This window comes from Pseudorasbora parva, chromosome 16 (assembly GCF_024679245.1).
Source record: "Pseudorasbora parva isolate DD20220531a chromosome 16, ASM2467924v1, whole genome shotgun sequence".
Taxonomy (NCBI): Eukaryota; Metazoa; Chordata; class Actinopteri; order Cypriniformes; family Gobionidae; genus Pseudorasbora; species Pseudorasbora parva.
In genome coordinates this window covers 30,396,102-30,412,966 of record NC_090187.1, presented here as the reverse complement: position 1 = coordinate 30,412,966, position 16,865 = coordinate 30,396,102, and the positions used below count along the sequence as shown (strand labels likewise).

The 16,865-nt window shown below is 36.8% G+C and overlaps 2 protein-coding genes across 2 annotated transcripts; both read right to left on the bottom strand.

The window, feature by feature from the left end:
- Positions 1-122: 122 nt before the first annotated feature.
- Positions 123-6,149, bottom strand: zgc:56622 (uncharacterized protein LOC326033 homolog). The gene is made up of 10 exons (XM_067420236.1): positions 5,833-6,149; positions 4,983-5,153; positions 4,778-4,894; positions 2,696-2,773; positions 2,470-2,586; positions 1,806-1,918; positions 1,519-1,606; positions 1,337-1,420; positions 1,034-1,116; positions 123-628 (listed from the first exon to the last, which is right to left on the bottom strand). Exons 1-10 carry the CDS (start codon positions 5,920-5,922, stop codon positions 595-597), a joined length of 975 nt encoding a protein of 324 aa, XP_067276337.1. The 5' UTR covers positions 5,923-6,149; the 3' UTR covers positions 123-594.
- Positions 6,150-7,881: 1,732 nt separating this feature from the next.
- On the bottom strand, positions 7,882-16,213 carry tat (tyrosine aminotransferase). The gene is made up of 12 exons (XM_067420233.1): positions 16,117-16,213; positions 14,990-15,278; positions 14,671-14,775; positions 14,473-14,540; positions 14,169-14,327; positions 13,036-13,174; positions 12,882-12,934; positions 11,205-11,357; positions 10,999-11,127; positions 10,833-10,916; positions 8,706-8,804; positions 7,882-8,585 (listed from the first exon to the last, which is right to left on the bottom strand). Exons 2-12 carry the CDS (start codon positions 15,252-15,254, stop codon positions 8,445-8,447), a joined length of 1,395 nt encoding a protein of 464 aa, XP_067276334.1. The 5' UTR covers positions 15,255-15,278; positions 16,117-16,213; the 3' UTR covers positions 7,882-8,444.
- Positions 16,214-16,865: the final 652 nt, after the last annotated feature.

Genomic DNA, 16,865 nt, shown 5'->3' with positions numbered 1-16,865 from the left:
ATTTTTTGGGTGAGATTTTCATTATCATTCAATAGTTCGGGGTCAGTAGGCTAAGTTAAAATAAATTATACCTTTTTCAGCAAGGAAACATTAAATTGATTTGAACAAAATGAAAAGATTTATAATATTACAAAATATTTGAATGAAATAAATGCTGTTCTTTTGACATTTCTATTCATCAAAGAATGCTGAAAATATGTATCTTGAATTCTGTAAAATATATTAAACAGCATGGCTGTTTTCAACATTGTTAATACTAAGAAATAATCATCAAATCGGCATATTAGAATGATTTCTGAAGGATCATGTGACACTGAAGACTTTGCCAAATTACATTACATTTTTAGATCAAATAAATATAGCTTTGTGAGCATAAGAGACTTTTTTCAGAAATATATTTAAAAATCTTACCAACCTCAAACTTTTAAACAGTAGTGTGTGCCTTTAATGACATCTGTGAGTGCTTTTCAAAACATTTTATTCCAATGTCGTAGTTTATCTATGCACATATGAATATCTGAACCTAACCTAACGATCAAAAACAGCATTTTTCTCTAGTGCATGTTCTCTTAGTCATCCAAGACTAACAGCATTTCACTTGAAAGGGTAGAAGGGATGTGGTTCCAATCTGAGGAGCAACAACACCATCCAGTTAACGGCATGTTAGCCATGTTTGTTTTTACAGTATTTAGTAAGTATACAATTCACATTTTTTGAATTTTCTGTATGAACAAAACACCCACATTATCAACTATTTGCCGAAATGCAGTATACTACAGTAAGTCTATAATACTGCATCCCACAGTGCAACTTTCCATTTCCAAAAGAATCGTTTGGAAGGAATATCAGCTGCATTTTTAACATCTTGATTTCATAAGTTAAGACGTTTTCATTCAAAATTGCTTAAATACAAAATAACAGTTATTTTTGAAACTTATGCTACTGTGGACCTAATTTTTGTAGTGTTTACAGTTGCATATGCTTTTTTTTTTTTTACATACTATTAAAAAAATTGAATATAATATTCTCTTACTGAGTAATGATGCAGGACCTCCAGCCTCGATTTAGAGACTTTAGAGCATTCATATCCTCTTCATCTAGAGTAAAATCAAATATCTGCACAAAGACATATCATAGGGATAATAGTTCATCGTTTTACAGTATTTAAAAACACCCGCAGTTTGATGAAAATGTGACTGGAAAATGTACAATTGTTTCTTAGGTCCACTGTTTATCACTTAATATTTTGCTTGAATGAATGGTTAAAGGTAACAGCTGACATCATTAGAAGTAATGTTATGTAATTTTGGAATAAATTGAATATTCTGACGTTTACCTTTGTGTTCTCCAAAATATGGTGGGGTTTCATGCTCTTCGGGATCACTACAATGTTTTGCTGAACATGGTACCTCAACAGAACCTGCAGGACAATTAGATCCAACATTAAAACCCAAAAAAGAGAAAACTAGGATAATGATAAGGTGAAATATGATACTTGTAATCATAGAAAGGTATGACCTGTGCAGGGGTCCGTCTGTGCTTCTTGGCAATATCCCCAACAACAGAATCTTCTAGTAATTTAATGGGATCTGTATCTCCTGTTTGGCTGCAGAGGTAAGGAAATGAAAAAAAAAGAAAAAAAAAAGAATTGTATAAAATATATATCTGATGTTCAAGTTATATAACATATGAGAAATGTTTTTTTACTGAACTTGTCGTTCCCAATGTTCTCATTTGCGGTTTTGGTGAGATTTGAAGCTTATTTACATTGAATGTCTTTGTACTCTTATATAGTTTAAACTTACAATTCTAAGGGTCTCCCAGGTGATCCGAATGGACTGTAGGCTGTTAAAGCAATGTTCTTAGACTTACAGTAGTCAATCAAGTCAGACTGAACTAGGTAAGGATGGAGCTCTACCTGTTGATATACAAATAGCTATTTACAATGTTGTTACAATGTTGCACGGAAATTCCATAATTCCTACTTGTAAAAAGCATTAATGTCCTCTTAAACTTAAAATCCAAAATTGTAGCTTGTAAACTGGGGAGTCTGCTGTGTTTTTACTGCACAAGAGGCGTGATCAACGAGCATAGTTCAAATGACTGTAAGCAATTGGATAGTCCTTCAACCAATCAGACCAACAGTCCATCGCTTCTCTATCCGTCATTGTGTTAAACCCACCAATAGCAATGGATGATAAGCAGGTTGATAAGTCGGTTTGTAACAGAACCAAGATAAAAGTATGTACAGGTTTCCAGCCTGAGCTGCAGGACGAAATCAAATCGCCGGCAGATCAAGCTGGGTTAACCCAGTCTAGCTGACATGACTACAGCAGATTAATTTTGCCATTGATAGTGTTGCCATAAAAACGCATCATTTTGAATGTAGAATGTCATGTGACTTGGCCTGAACCCAAACCTCATTTGATCTACAACTTGGTAAACAATCATATGATGTACATGATGCACCTGATTAACAGCAGGTGGGATTTTGGCCACATATAGCAATCTCTCCAGTTGCTCGACTGTGAAGTTAGACACACCGATACTTTTCACCTTTCCTGTGGCTTTCAGAGCTTCCATTCCCTGAAACAGATGGCAAAACACTTGAAAATACCTTGACATCTTATAAATACCTTGACATCATTAGCAACATATATGATATATACATGTTGAGTGTTAGTTATTAGCCTACCTTCCAGACATCAACATAGTCTATGTCAGTTGTGAGAATCTTTCCATCCTTTTCTGGGAAAAGCTCATCGCCAACTTTCTGTAAGTTATTATTAAGCAAACAATTAGTATACTTTAACATAAGAAAGTTTATTAAAAACAGTAACTGATCCTAAGACTACATCATTCAAGTTTAACTGTAAGAAACTGAACACTCTAGTAAGCAAACTATGTTTGGAAGCCTAAGATTTATGTTGATATTGTTATTTATATAAAGAAGTAAAAGGAGGCTATTTGGGCACTTAAATCACACTAAAAATGGATTAATGACATTTATTTTAAACAAATCTATCTATCTATCTATCTATCTATCTATCTATCTATCTATCTATCTATCTATCTATCTATCTATCTATCTATCTATCTATCTATCTATCTATCTATCTATCTATCTATCTATCTATCTACATAAATAATTCACATTTATTAAATAAATCAAAATGATATACATTATTTTTAAGTGTGACTTAAAGGAACACTCCACCGCTTTTAGAAATAAGGCTTATTCAACTTCTTTCCTACATTTAGATATGTGGGCAAATGCAGTTTTGTCTCAGTGCATGCATCGTTTTAATTTGGCAGGGTCGTCGCTAGCTTAGCTTAGCATAATGAATGGAATCCTATGTTGCCAGCTAGCATGTCCTGAGTAAAAGTGATTTAAAAAAACAACCACCTAATTACTTCTTGTGGCCTGCGTATTCACAACGAGTACAAATAGCAATTCAGATTAAGACTAAGCGATTTCCTAGGCAGATATTGTTTTGGGACTATATTATGGGGAAGCACAGTTGAAGCACTGCTTCTTGGGCGCAGAGATATCACGCAACACATTGTGATCGCTTAAAGGAGTACTTCAGCGCTGGAAAGATGAATCTGTATTTAAATTTTGTCATTATTGTAGTAGAAATGTGAAATTATCTTTGAATTTGGTGCCTTCTAGACTGAGAACAGAAAATGTATTTTTGTCTCATGGGGATGAAAGACTACAATTCGCAGAATGTTTTGCTACACTGTGAGGCCATTCCCAAAGCCACTACTACTGGATTACTGAGTTAGAGAACAGAGTCAACAGACACTACAATTAAATACTGAACGTGTCTGTTCAATATAACGATCGAGTCGCCGGGTGCATGAGTCTCACAGCGCTAACGCTGCAGGAGTCAGATTACATTTAACATCATAAATTAGCTGATGAGGTAATCGCAACCACATTCACGGCATACATTCACAACGTGTGTTCAATTCATGCCTTTGGAAGCTTAACTTTCATAGAAATTAATTTGAGAAGTTAAAACGCATCCATTTAAATTAATGCCTGCAGCTGCGAGCTGGGCTGTGAGTGTAATCTAACATCCCTCATGTGCGGGTTGAAAACATGTGGAAATAGCTCCCTCTGCTGGCTGTAGTCTTTAGCCTCTGGCCAAAAATTTCAAAGATGACACAAATATCGTCAATTTGCATCATAGGAGGAATTTTTCCAGAAATAAAATGCATAAATCTCTTGTCTCAGGGGGATATGATGGGGGTAAGCACAATCTTTTGATTATACTCCAGGGTTTCTACTGATACAAAGCCATATGCTAATTGCTGAAGTAACCCTTTAAGGTACAGCTGGAGGACGTGAGGATGAGAGCCGTGATATCTCTGCGTTCAAGTAGCAGTGTTTCGCCTGTGCTTCCCCATAAAAGAGTCCCAAATCAATATCTGGAAATCGCCTAGTCTTAATTTGCATTGCCATTTTTACTCGTTGTGAATATGCAGGCCACAAAAAGTAATGAGGTTGGTGGGTTTTTTTTTTTTTTTTTTTGATCACTTTTACTCTGGACATGCTAGCTGGCAACATAGGATTCCATTCATTATGCTAAGCTATAAGCTAGCGGTGACCCTGCCAAACTAAAACCATGAATGCACTGAGACAAAAATGCATTTATTTTGCCCACATATCTAAATGTAGGAAGGAAGTTGAATAAGCCCTATTTCTAAAAACGGTGGAGTGTTCCTTTAAGGGTCCAAAGAATTTTGAGGGCACTGATCCTTGTATTACCTTTAGTCCTACTGGAAAGTGCACTAGGTACAAGTCCAGGTAGTCTAGCTGAAGGTCATTTAAAGATTTATTTAAGCATACTGGAATGTCTTCAGCAGCATGGTGAGTACCCCACAGCTGGAAAAGAGAGGCATCGTTGTTGCATGTATGATGTTTTTTCGCCTTTTAAATGTCACCTTAGATCACCAACATAACTTGAACTCACTTTACTGACTATGAACATGTCTTGGCGTCTGATGATGCCCTGCTGTATCATGGACTGGATGGCTTTCCCCAACTCAGTCTCATTCCGGTAGCAGTATGCTGTGTCTATATGCCGATATCCAGCAGCAATCGCTGCCTCAGCTGCCCTTTGACACATATCTGTGCCAGTGGTCTGTTCACCATGTTGTAAAACATTAAATCATTACTAGTTTCTGTTGCATATGATAACATGCCGTTATTACACTGTTAAAAATTACAAGATGGTTGTCCTCTGGTCCTGAAAGAGTCCAATGCATGTTGGTAATGTTTTAAGAAACAAAAAATCACAAAATGAAAACAAGTAAAAACTAAACAAAATGAACATCCTCAGGAAAAAAAGAACACTTAATAATAAATATATTAACTTATGTGTTATTAATTCGTTGGTAATTTATATAATAACACATTTACACATAGAGTGATATAACATACATGTTATTGTCACCATGGATACCTGTCATTGAATAGCATTATTATTATTATTGTATATTATTATCATTAAAATAATTGAAACCAACAGCTAGCATTTTAGCAACTTATAGTTCAACTTGCCAATGTGACTAGCCCCATAATGCCCCCTACCCCTATTTAGGTTCATCCGAATGTTTATCTGAGAGTAATTTCAATGTTACAAAGTTTTCAGATTGATCTTAATTAAACCTGTGTGTGTGTGTGTGTGTGTGTGTGTGTGTGTGTGTGTGTGTGTGTGTGTGTGTGTGTGTGTGTGTGTGTGTGTGTGTGTGTGCGTGCGTGCGTGCGTGCGTGTGTGCGTGTTTGGTTAGTATGAGGCCATTGTAGAAATGGAATACTACCTCTGGCTTCCATGTTCCAAGTCCCAGCAGTGGCATGCATGTGCCATCATTTAGTTCAATCTTCCTTGGCTGTCCAGTTCTCTCCTCCATGTAAATGCAATGAGTAGCTGTAGTGGACTGACTTGTCTTTCCTGTCCTTTTCCTGTGTCTATATTTCTAGCTCATATCTTCCTCTTTGCAGTTTAAGCAGACCTGCCTTCTCTTTATCTTTGCAGTTAATCATTGAACTTGACATGGAGGGTGTCAGGGTATATGTGCGTGAGTGCAGATAATGTACTACTATTGTTCCTCTATGTATGTTTCCTGAAGCTACAGGCTGTTGGCAAAGTTGTGAAGGTGACCTTCAGAGCTCATGTGACCCTGTGTTACTTCCTCGCGAGTGTGTGTGTCCGTGTGTACTTGTTTAACCTACAATGTGAGGACCAAATGCCACCATAGTAAAACCTGAGATCATCTACATTGTAGGGTCCAGCCAGTGGATTAATAAACATACTAAATTGGGCTTTTATTTTAAATGTAAAAATGCAACAAAAATCTGTGGTGGGTAGGTTTAGGGGATGGAGAATAGTATAAAAACACGTCTGTATGGAGTCCCCAAAAGGATACCAAAACCTAACATGCATGTAATGTATGTGTTTGTGTGCGCAAATAAAGGTATGGATTTTTTTTTAAAGAGCTTTGCTTTGTATTCTGCAATTCATACATCAAACACTCGAGGGCAGCACACTGACATACAAAAGTATTTTAAATCTGCCTAAATCAGCCCTGTTAGTTTTTGATTGGTCTGAGAAACCTTAAAAGCTTTGTTAACCATGCAGCGATTTTCACATGTTGTGTCAAAAGTGGTTAAAAAGTCCCTTTGCAACCTTTTCATAAATCCACCTCCTCACACCAGTGTAGTGGTGAGCTGTGAAGCTGAGCCTATATATTTCTTTACTTGTGTTGCCCTCTATGCATGGACAAATGAGACAATAGTCAAATGAAAACTTTATTTCAGATGTCTCCTGTCAAATTAATTGATAAGAATGCATCAACAAAGGGCCGTGGAAATTTGGCTTGCCTCGGAGATAAGTTGAGACGTGGGAGTAGACGTTTTTCAAGTTTAAACCTGAACATACAGAATCACACGTTTCTTAAATTTAATTTAAATGTAATTTAACATAACTTTTAAGTCAAACAACATAAAAAACAACCATTAAAAATCCGGTTAAATGTTGCAATGGGAAAAAATGAAGTGTTGCTCCCTTCTTGCAGTTTCCCCAGGCCTTTCAGTTTAATCGCTTCTTAAGCACATCGCTTTGTGGGAAAGAAGCCACATCATTTTCATTTTAATGCAGAAGTGTGTTTCTCATTGACAGTCCTCCCCTGGATTCTTGCACTCGCTTTGTCGTCAAGTTTCTAACCCATGCTAATGTAATGATAGGTCCTTCATTTGGTTTTAAAATTAACTATAAGAAAGTCACCAACCAACACATATGTGATATCTGATCCGCAACTCTCATACTCAGGAATGTCATCAACCTACCTGCTAAACCCTTCTCATTCGAGTTGGGGACAGGAATTTTGTTGTTGAATGCCTATTCAAATGCCGGTTCACAGCATTTTCGCGGGGTGAGGCCACCGGTCAGCCAGTTTCTTGATGTGGTCTGCAGGCTCCTTCTATACCTGCTCTGTGAAGACCCTCTTTGTTGACCCTCTGTTCATCTGTACCCTAAGGTTTTCATTTCCTTTCCCGCCTTCTTTCTTATATATCTACGTATGGCTGACCTGTCAATATTTTTTCTTTGCCAGAATTGCCACAGCTCTGATGGAATTTCCACCCTTTACATCAGTTTCTGCTCTCTTCATCTCAGATAGGGGTGTTGAGTCTGTTAGTTTTCCTCTTATAATTTCTTGGCATATCTTTTGTACAATGTTTGAAATATGAAAAACAAAATCAGTTGTGTAATACTACACTGAAATAATAAAAAAAACAGTGCCTTATGGTGGGGTAATAGTAACAGCCACACGTTTTGCATCAATAACACATTAAAAATGTTGCTCCTTAAAGAACTTAAAAGATACAATTTTATTTACATAACTGTTGAGGTGTAACAATTGAAAACAAAAATCTAAAGAACATTAGATGTCATATGTGTGCCATATGTCATTTTGACTCTCTTTGAGTGGTTGAGCATGCAAATTAAACATATGAACTACAAAATGTTCTATTCCTAAAACATCACATAAAGGATAAATACTTCACATCATGCTGGTTACACATGAAATTACTTTATAGTTTGGTCACAAGGCTTCCCAAACCACAAAACAGTCTGTTACAAAAGAGACTACAATATTTTATAATGATGGAAATAAATTCATACAGTAACTCCCTAACCACCTACCCCTAAGTAATACTAGCACATATAAAAATATATATATATAAATATGTTGCTTGCATAGATATTTGGGTTTCCTCAAAAGAAAAATATTCAATTGTCACATGTAATGCACATAACTGTGTCCTCTCTTTTAACAATTTAATTCATTTTCAACCTTTGGACACCACTTTATTATTTAGTCTTTTGACCTTTCTTATCTTCTTCTGACCTTTTGTTCTCTGTCTCTTTCTTTCACTGGTCTAGCTCATGGCTGTCTTGGCTCCGGGGCCGGTAGTGGCGTGAGCAGAATTCTCTAATCCGAATGCATGCCTCGATCATCATCTCCTCTGGGACTGTTACTACAATTCGGAAGAAGTCTGGATATTCAAAAGCCTGCAGAGAGAAACAACATGGGTGTCAGAATTTAAATACAAAAAAGGTGAAATCAAGCTTCGGCCAGACAATAAATGGAAAATGTACTGTATCAGAATAAGGTAAGATCGGGAGATTCACCGTAGCGGGCAAACAGAATACAGACTGCTCAGTGACCAGCCGTTCAGTGAACTCCACGTCATTCTGGAATTCTGGGAAATGTTCCATCTCGATCCCCACCTGAGAATGAGCCAGCATAAAACACATTTAACCTTTTGCTAACTTGCTACTTTGCACTCTTTGCAAACATGCTCACTTCTTAATATGGTCGTCCTGATGAGCAAATGTGCCAAGTATGATTAAGTGGCTATAAGGCCACTTAAAGGGATAGTTAACCCAAAAATGAAAATTCTTACATAATTTACCTTATATTTTATTACCTATTATTTATGACCTATTATTTACAATAATTTACCTTACCGCACCACTGAAGTACTAAAACAAATTGCAAAAAATTAAAGTATGTAAGATTGTGACCAAAACTGGTACGGCAATCACTTTTAAATGACCTGACTCGAGGTTGCCAGGCTGCAGGAATGCATTTAAAATGACCATGATTTTTTTAATGTCTAGTGACATATCAGGGCCATAAATAATTAAAACACATTTCTTACATATGATTCCTTCAAGGAACTGTATGTAAGAAATGTATTTCAATTAATCATAAAATGGTCCTAATATGTTATTGTTACTAGACCTTAAGAAATCATGTTACTTTCAAATACTTATACCACTGACAACAGTAGTCCGGCCAGGATATTGTCATTTAAAAGTTGTTGTTACAACAACTCAACTGATGTTGATGTTGACATGTTGGGTTTTGGCCTGAAGCTCCACCCTCCACCTATCGATCAATCACGAAGTCAGTAGTGTTTCTGCATCCGGGTTGCCAGATCTGCTCTAGTCTACTCCACGGCTGCAGCTACAAACGTTCCTGCTGTTCCGGCCAATCTGGCAACCCCGAGTCGGGGAAGGGGGATAGTGATTGCAGTACCAGTTTTGGCCACAATCTTACATACACTTCCTTTAATCGTTATTTTTATCTGATCTTTTCATTGAATCTGTCAATCCAGTCAACAAAACCAGTCTGAATGATCTGTTCATGAATCAAACTGACCTGGTCAACAAGTTCAACTAATTGACGTGATTCGGGCACAAAGTTTACAGTCGGCATCAAATAAACATTCACCCAACTGAATCTTCTAAATGCTTGTTATTGATCTTATTGTGAATGATTACATGGATTTCATTTCATTTTTGATTGGAACTGCTGGATTTCTCAGATCATTTAGACCCAGGCTATTTTCTTGCAATCAGATATGCCTGCATCCAAAACAACCGATGCATCTATTTCGATCACTCGGATGTGCAAAATACAGAACAAATGATCTCTCACTACTATAGGGGGGTGTGATATATATTGTCTGCGATAATATCGTAATTGTTGTTTTAAAATGGTATGGATGTTTTAAACTGGTATGGCAACCCCCCCCCCCCCCCCAACACACACACACAAACACACACACACTCTCACACTCTACAAATACAATAATAAACTGTACGCAACACTGTTACAAACCTCGCTTTCAAAGTGTTCGTTGGGAAGCTGCCAAGCAAAAAGTATACGCGAGACAAAAAGGCAATTTGACTATTTATTGATGATACCACTGCACTCACGTGTCACCGTTTAGGCAAATGGTGAAATGAATCAAAATCAGCTCACTGGCACAAATGCTCTTAAACAAACAAAAACATGGACCATCAAGAACATCAAAATAAACACAGCTTGTTAGCTAACATTAGCGGCTTGACATCAGGATCAATTATTCGCACGCAGCCCGTCATCCGCAACGGCAATAGTCCATTTCACATAGAATGCTCACAACCCGCGAAAAGTTCAAACGGCTGATGACATCAGCGGAGGGTAGTGCGCTGACACATTGCTGGGCCTCTGGGCCGTTCTATGACTACACATCAAAATTTGATTGGCTGATGACCAATGTCAGTCAAAGTCAAATGGTCCAATGGAAAATAGCAGCTTCAATGGAAGGCTAGCTATTCTTCTATAGCACCTAACTCTAATAATGTGTGTGTGTGTGGTTATTTTGAAGCAGGGAAACAATTAAATTGAGTAAATTATGAATTTTAACTTTTGGTCAATCCCTTTAGTTTAAGTTTAAGTTGTATCATGCAGGAAATTACACTCACCATAATGTACATGGCTCCTGATGGCATCACTGGATTCAGCCCGGGAATAGTTGACAACTCTGAGAAACATATCTCAGAGTTTGACTGAAGAAAATCATAAAAAAGTGTTACTGTCAGAGTCATATGCCGAATCTAACTTTTCTCTCTGAAGCTCTACTCCTCTTACCTTGAGGAAACTGATTGTGCTTTGGTAGAACTCTGGTGGCGTGTCATTCAAAATGCTCTCTAATGCTCCCTGAACAACAGTACAGGGTCCTAAAATGCGTTGACTTAGTTTCACAAGACCCTCTCGAATCTAGAGTGAATATAAGCATTATTGGTATTTTGAGGGTGTATTTCATTATCTGTTACAGGTTAGAGGCTAATACTTACTCCAGTTCCAAATATGTTGTTACGATCATGGATGAGGATCCAGCCCATTCTCCAGCCAGGTACCAACCAGCGCTTGGCCAGACCTCCACAGGATAGGATGGGCACGTCACTGCTGAGAGGTGCCAGAGACCGAAAATCACAGCCAGAGAAAACCTGCAGAGTGACAGATATGTGTCAGCCAACTACAACATTGTAAATAGCAATATTGTTCTTTAAATTAATATAATAAAATATTATATAATATAAAATAAATTATATAATTTGCTCTTATATAATCAAAACTTTGTTGTCAGTCAGAATTTTTTATGTATTTGTAATAATGTAAATGTTGTTATTGTCACCAATGATCAGTTTCAAATGCATACATTTCTTTAAAAAAATATCTTGCTGACACCAAACTTTTGAACACGTAAACATATATATATATATATATATATATATATATATGTATATATATATATATATATATATATATATATATATATATATATACACTATATACACTATATACACTATATACACTATATATATATATAATGTTAGTTGATTTCTAGAATTTTATGCATGCTGTTACCATGCAGAACATGGAAGTTTAGGAAGGGGTTTGAGAAAGTTACAAGGCATGAGAGAGAGAGAGGGAGAGAGAGAGAGAGGGAGAGAGGGAGAGAGAGAGACAGAGAGAGAGAGGGAGAGGGAGAGGGAGAGAGAGAGAGAGAGAGAGAGAGAGAGAGAGAGAGAGAGAGAGAGAGAGAGAGAGAGAGAGAGAGAGAGAGAGAGAGAGAGAGAGAAAGCGTTCCTTATAGCTGTTTTGCAGTCGTCCACCTGGCTCTAATTATGAGTATGGCTTTTTGTCTGGGAGATGGATCCGCCCCATCTCTCATTGGCTAAGATACTGTAATTTGCGGTGTTGGCCCTATTTCATGAGCTCAAACGAATAAGTATGTTTTGTTGCCGTTGTTTTTTACAGGGTCCAGACAGTGAGGCCACATGGGGTGCTATACCCCAATATACTATGCCAGATGGAGCTCAAAAGCACATTCCCCTTCCTCTGACTACCTACACCACCCCTAATACATCATCTTCACGCATGTTCTAACCACAAACACATGCGTTGAAAAATGCATAGTCATTGAGGTGACCATTCTAATACTAAGCTGAAAAGGCACCAATCTCCACATTACAAAAATTCTCTCTTGGCCACAACTGCGAATTGTGAACCTGTTGCCCCCAGCTCTACCTTCACTGTCCTTCATGACCTAAAGCCCGAAATGCTGTCAGGCTTCCATTCACCACACACAACTCTAATCCCATCAATGCTGATGTGGTCTCCACTGCTGGACGAAGCTGAGCCAGGAAAATGCACGCTACCTAACAAGAGGATGTTAACTATAGTTGCAGTACAGTAAAACGGTTCCAAAAGGGGTTTTCACAGTAATGCCAATAATGCTTTAATGGAGTGTACTAAAATGTTATGGTTGAAAAGTGTCTTGCAAGTAAGCCAGACAGGAGTTATATGTGAGCTTAGAGTGTGATCTCCATAAAAGTCCACTGTGAGAAGATCTGAGGTCTACCTGACCTTTGAGTACCTCATCAAGGACGCTTTAAAGAGCTAAGAAAATAAAGCGCTTTAAGAAATGCATCATCATGGATGTGTTTTCATATTCATTGTGGGCTCACCATGTCTCCATAGATCTCATCAGCAAGGATAGGGATGCAGTATCTTGACGCCACTAGGCCAAAAAGAATATTAGACAATTAATATGCTGGAATCGTTCCTTTTGAGATGCGCATTCTTCAAATATTATTTGATTGAGTAAATCAGTGCATTCACCGGAAAGTATCTTATGCTGATGTTCTTTGGAGAACACTGAGCCACACGGATTGGATGGGTTGTTGACGATCAGACAGGCTGTTTTGTCATCAATCAGGCTCTCCAAGTGCTGAAGATCAACCTCCCAGGACTTCTCCGGCTAAAGGATCAAAAGATCAACTGACGTTAGAAAGAAACTCATCTTAGGCATGATACAGTCATCACTATTGACAAGAGGTATTGTATAGACAGAATTCGATCAAAGGGGTTATATATAATTATATTATATAAGCACTAAAGAATATTAAAACTATATTCAATTCAATAAAAACATATCCCTATTGCTTAATATGCAAAAATAAAATTATTTCTACCTGAATTGTTATGATCTATAATTAACTTTCAAGTAAACCTAATCATTAATCTATAGTGTATACATTAAAGCCTACAGAACAACAGTGGTATTATTGAGCTAGAATGTTCTGAGTTATTTGCATGTGCGTGTGGGTGACGTATATGTTGTTTTCAATCATCAGTCCCAGATGTGCACCATATAGGAATGACACAGCATTTTCCTCCCGTCCACTCCATAAACCGACCAATAGTATTTAATGGCCCATCTCACGCCCTCTCATCTCATATGTTTGTACACTCACTGTAAAAAAAAATGCTTTTCTTACATGGAATTTTTTCTTTTTTCCTGTCCAAATATCTAAAAATGATTAAATCAAAGATGCACTAAATAAGTAAAATTGCATAAGATATTATGTCTTGTTTTCTGGAGGAGTTTTTGCTTAAAACAAGCAAAATTAAGAGCCAATTAGAAAAATAATCTTGTTTCCATTTGAATAAAGATTATTTTTCATACCCTATTGGCAAGTTAAAACTCACTTAATTTTTTTTCTTCAATAAATAAATAAAAATAATAATATCTTGTCCTTTTACTGCATATTGATTTAGGATTTTTGCAGTGAGCTGAAATTGCATTTTTTTCCCTAATGGTGCGATGACACAAAGGTCCTTCTAAAACAGTCTCTACTTATATTTTACTATTTGTTTCTTCTTAACCTGAAGATGGACTTGTGATTTACTTCAACAAGTTCACAAGTTCACCTGAACAAGTTCACCTGAAGATGGACTTGTAGTTTACTTACCAGCAGATTGTAGTGCTTTACTTGGATGCCCATAGACACTGCCAGTGTCTTATAGAGAGAGAATCCAGGTCGTGGAACTAAGATATTGTCCCCTGGGTTACACAGCACGCTGATGGCCAACTCTATAGCCTGGCTACAGCCACTGGCTAAGATCACATCCTGCAGATTTATTTACAAATCATGAATATTTACTCTTCTACTATTTACAAAAGCATTATATGAAAACTATATAAACATCCTGTAGCTAATAAAATGTACTGATAAACATCTAAATTACAAAATAATCATGATGGATGTGACGCACTTTGCCTTCCAGCGGTGCTTCTGGACAGCTGTAGAAGTTTGCAACGGCGTCTCTGCTCTTTTGGTAACCTGTAGATGTCAAAAAGATGAGATTATGCGCATAGCATAATACACTTTTTATCAGAATGAAAGCCTGATGGAAATATTGTATTGTTGTATGTATACCAAATACAACAATTAACTCTTACAAAAATCTTACCAACTGAGGGAGCATAGCCATTGAATTTGTTAGAGTCAATGGCCTCCTTCACTGCCTGCAAAACAGTGTCATCTGTTGGCAAGTTCCCAAACACAGTAGGGTCACCTGGAGGAAAATCCGGTTGAAAACATTTTAGAGGCAAGAAATCCAAAAGCATTATAAAGTAATAGGCTACATAATATAGCAAAGTAATGACACTTTCCAGCGATGATACAGTTATTCCTGTCTCAATAACTTCATCCAGTTGACAAAATATAAATAACTAAATATTGACAAAACTAAGTTTCAATTGTGTCACTGTAGTTGACTCATAACTTACCAATAGATAAAGCAATCATGGGTTTCTCGGGGTTGGGAGAGAGTTTCATCCCGTCCACTATGGCTCGGATGGGGTTGAGTGTTTTCTTGGACATCTCTGAGGGTCTGACGTTCCATCTCGACCGGTTGCTCTTCAGTTTGGCTGGGTTAACACTCACATGAGTCCGCACGCTCACATGATGCACACCGTTCCCGTTCACTAACTTCCCGTTCGTACTGTGGAAGCCATCGTTCTGTGCTTCGTTCATTTTCACCACAAAAGACATGTTCTTGTTCTATAAAGATGATGCCTAAGGAAGGGAAACAATAGGACATTGAAAGAGTAGGCTAACATATGTTATCGAATACTTATACGTTTATGCGATATGGGTTTCGGACTGACGTCAAAAATAATTTTATTTTATTTCATTTTATTTATTTATTTATTTATTTATTTATTTATTTATTTTTAACCTTCCTGTCTAGTAAATGCATTTTGATTTAAGACATTTTAGACAAGGAACAAAACAAAAATAGCCTACTAAATAAGAAATTATTATTATTATTTGTTCTTTTTTTTTTTTTTTTGCAGTGTACTTAGGCCTACATAAGATTACATTTTAAGTTTCGAGTGTTTCAGTAAAGCTCGGTAAATCACCAGAGAACTCGCCTGAGGCAGTAACCATAGCAACAATATAAAATCATTATCGGACTGTAGCCTATATTTAAATTAAATAATAATTAATAGTTAAATATTAGTACTGCAATCACTTTATTAGTTATAGGTTTACACCTTACAAATATATTAAAAACGCTTTGTGTTTGCTAAAAAAAAGAAGAAAAAAAAGTAAAATTAGGCTAGGCCGGCTGAAAAATGGCAAGCAATTATAGCTAATATGACAAAATACTATTCTAAATAATCTGATTAATATATGACTGCAGAATTGTAATAGCCTATCGTCTATTCACCCTTGGTGTGACAAAAAATCAAAAATAGCAAAAAAGTGATATGGAAATTTCCTTTCTATTGTTTAAAATAATTATGCAAAAAAGCAGTAGAAATAAATATTTAAAACACCAGAATAGGCCTATGGTAGCCTAGTTTAAAATCAACACAGGCCTACATAACTTAAAATGTAACATAAATACCTTATTGAGCAGCTTTTTATAAAAAATCACGCTCCAGTGGCTGGGAATGAGGTAAATAGGTAAATATGTGCATAGATTGATTCATAGACTGAATTTATACAGAACCCCCAAATGGGTGTTGAACCTTGCCCATATTTTCATTGGTGGAGACTGAGGGCCGTCCAAAACTCCCCCGTTACATCATAAGTCTAAAATACTGTAGTTTTGGGGTTTAACCTCCTCCTCTTTCTAGAAGCTGCGGGTGAGCCTGTGATGCACATGATCTCTGCACGCGATCTGATGCGTAAAGCGCGAGGAGAGCAAACGCTCCGGTGCTCACAAAGTTATGGACTTTTTTTAATCTAATCAGATCTATTATTACTTAACTTCATATATTTTTAAATTAGCCTATTATTTCATTTGTGGCACCTGTTTCCAGGGCGCATATAAATTACAATTGCAAAACAAAGAAGAGTTTAGGATTAACACTATTGGGCTAGGCTATATTTCAGAATCTCGATCATGTTCTCAGATATCATCAAGCATCATTTGGAGAATATTCTCTACAGATGTAATGAGAATGAAAGGGACTGGTTGCCACATCTGTCTTACATAATTCAATCCCACATTTTTAGGGGGGCTGGAGTGGTTTTATTTGTGCCAACACTGGGCCATTCTGCTATGCAGCTAAAATTCTTATTATTATTATGTGCAAAGAAAGCCTTTGCCAACTATCCGAAATATGGACAAATCAAGGGTTTATGGTTTCA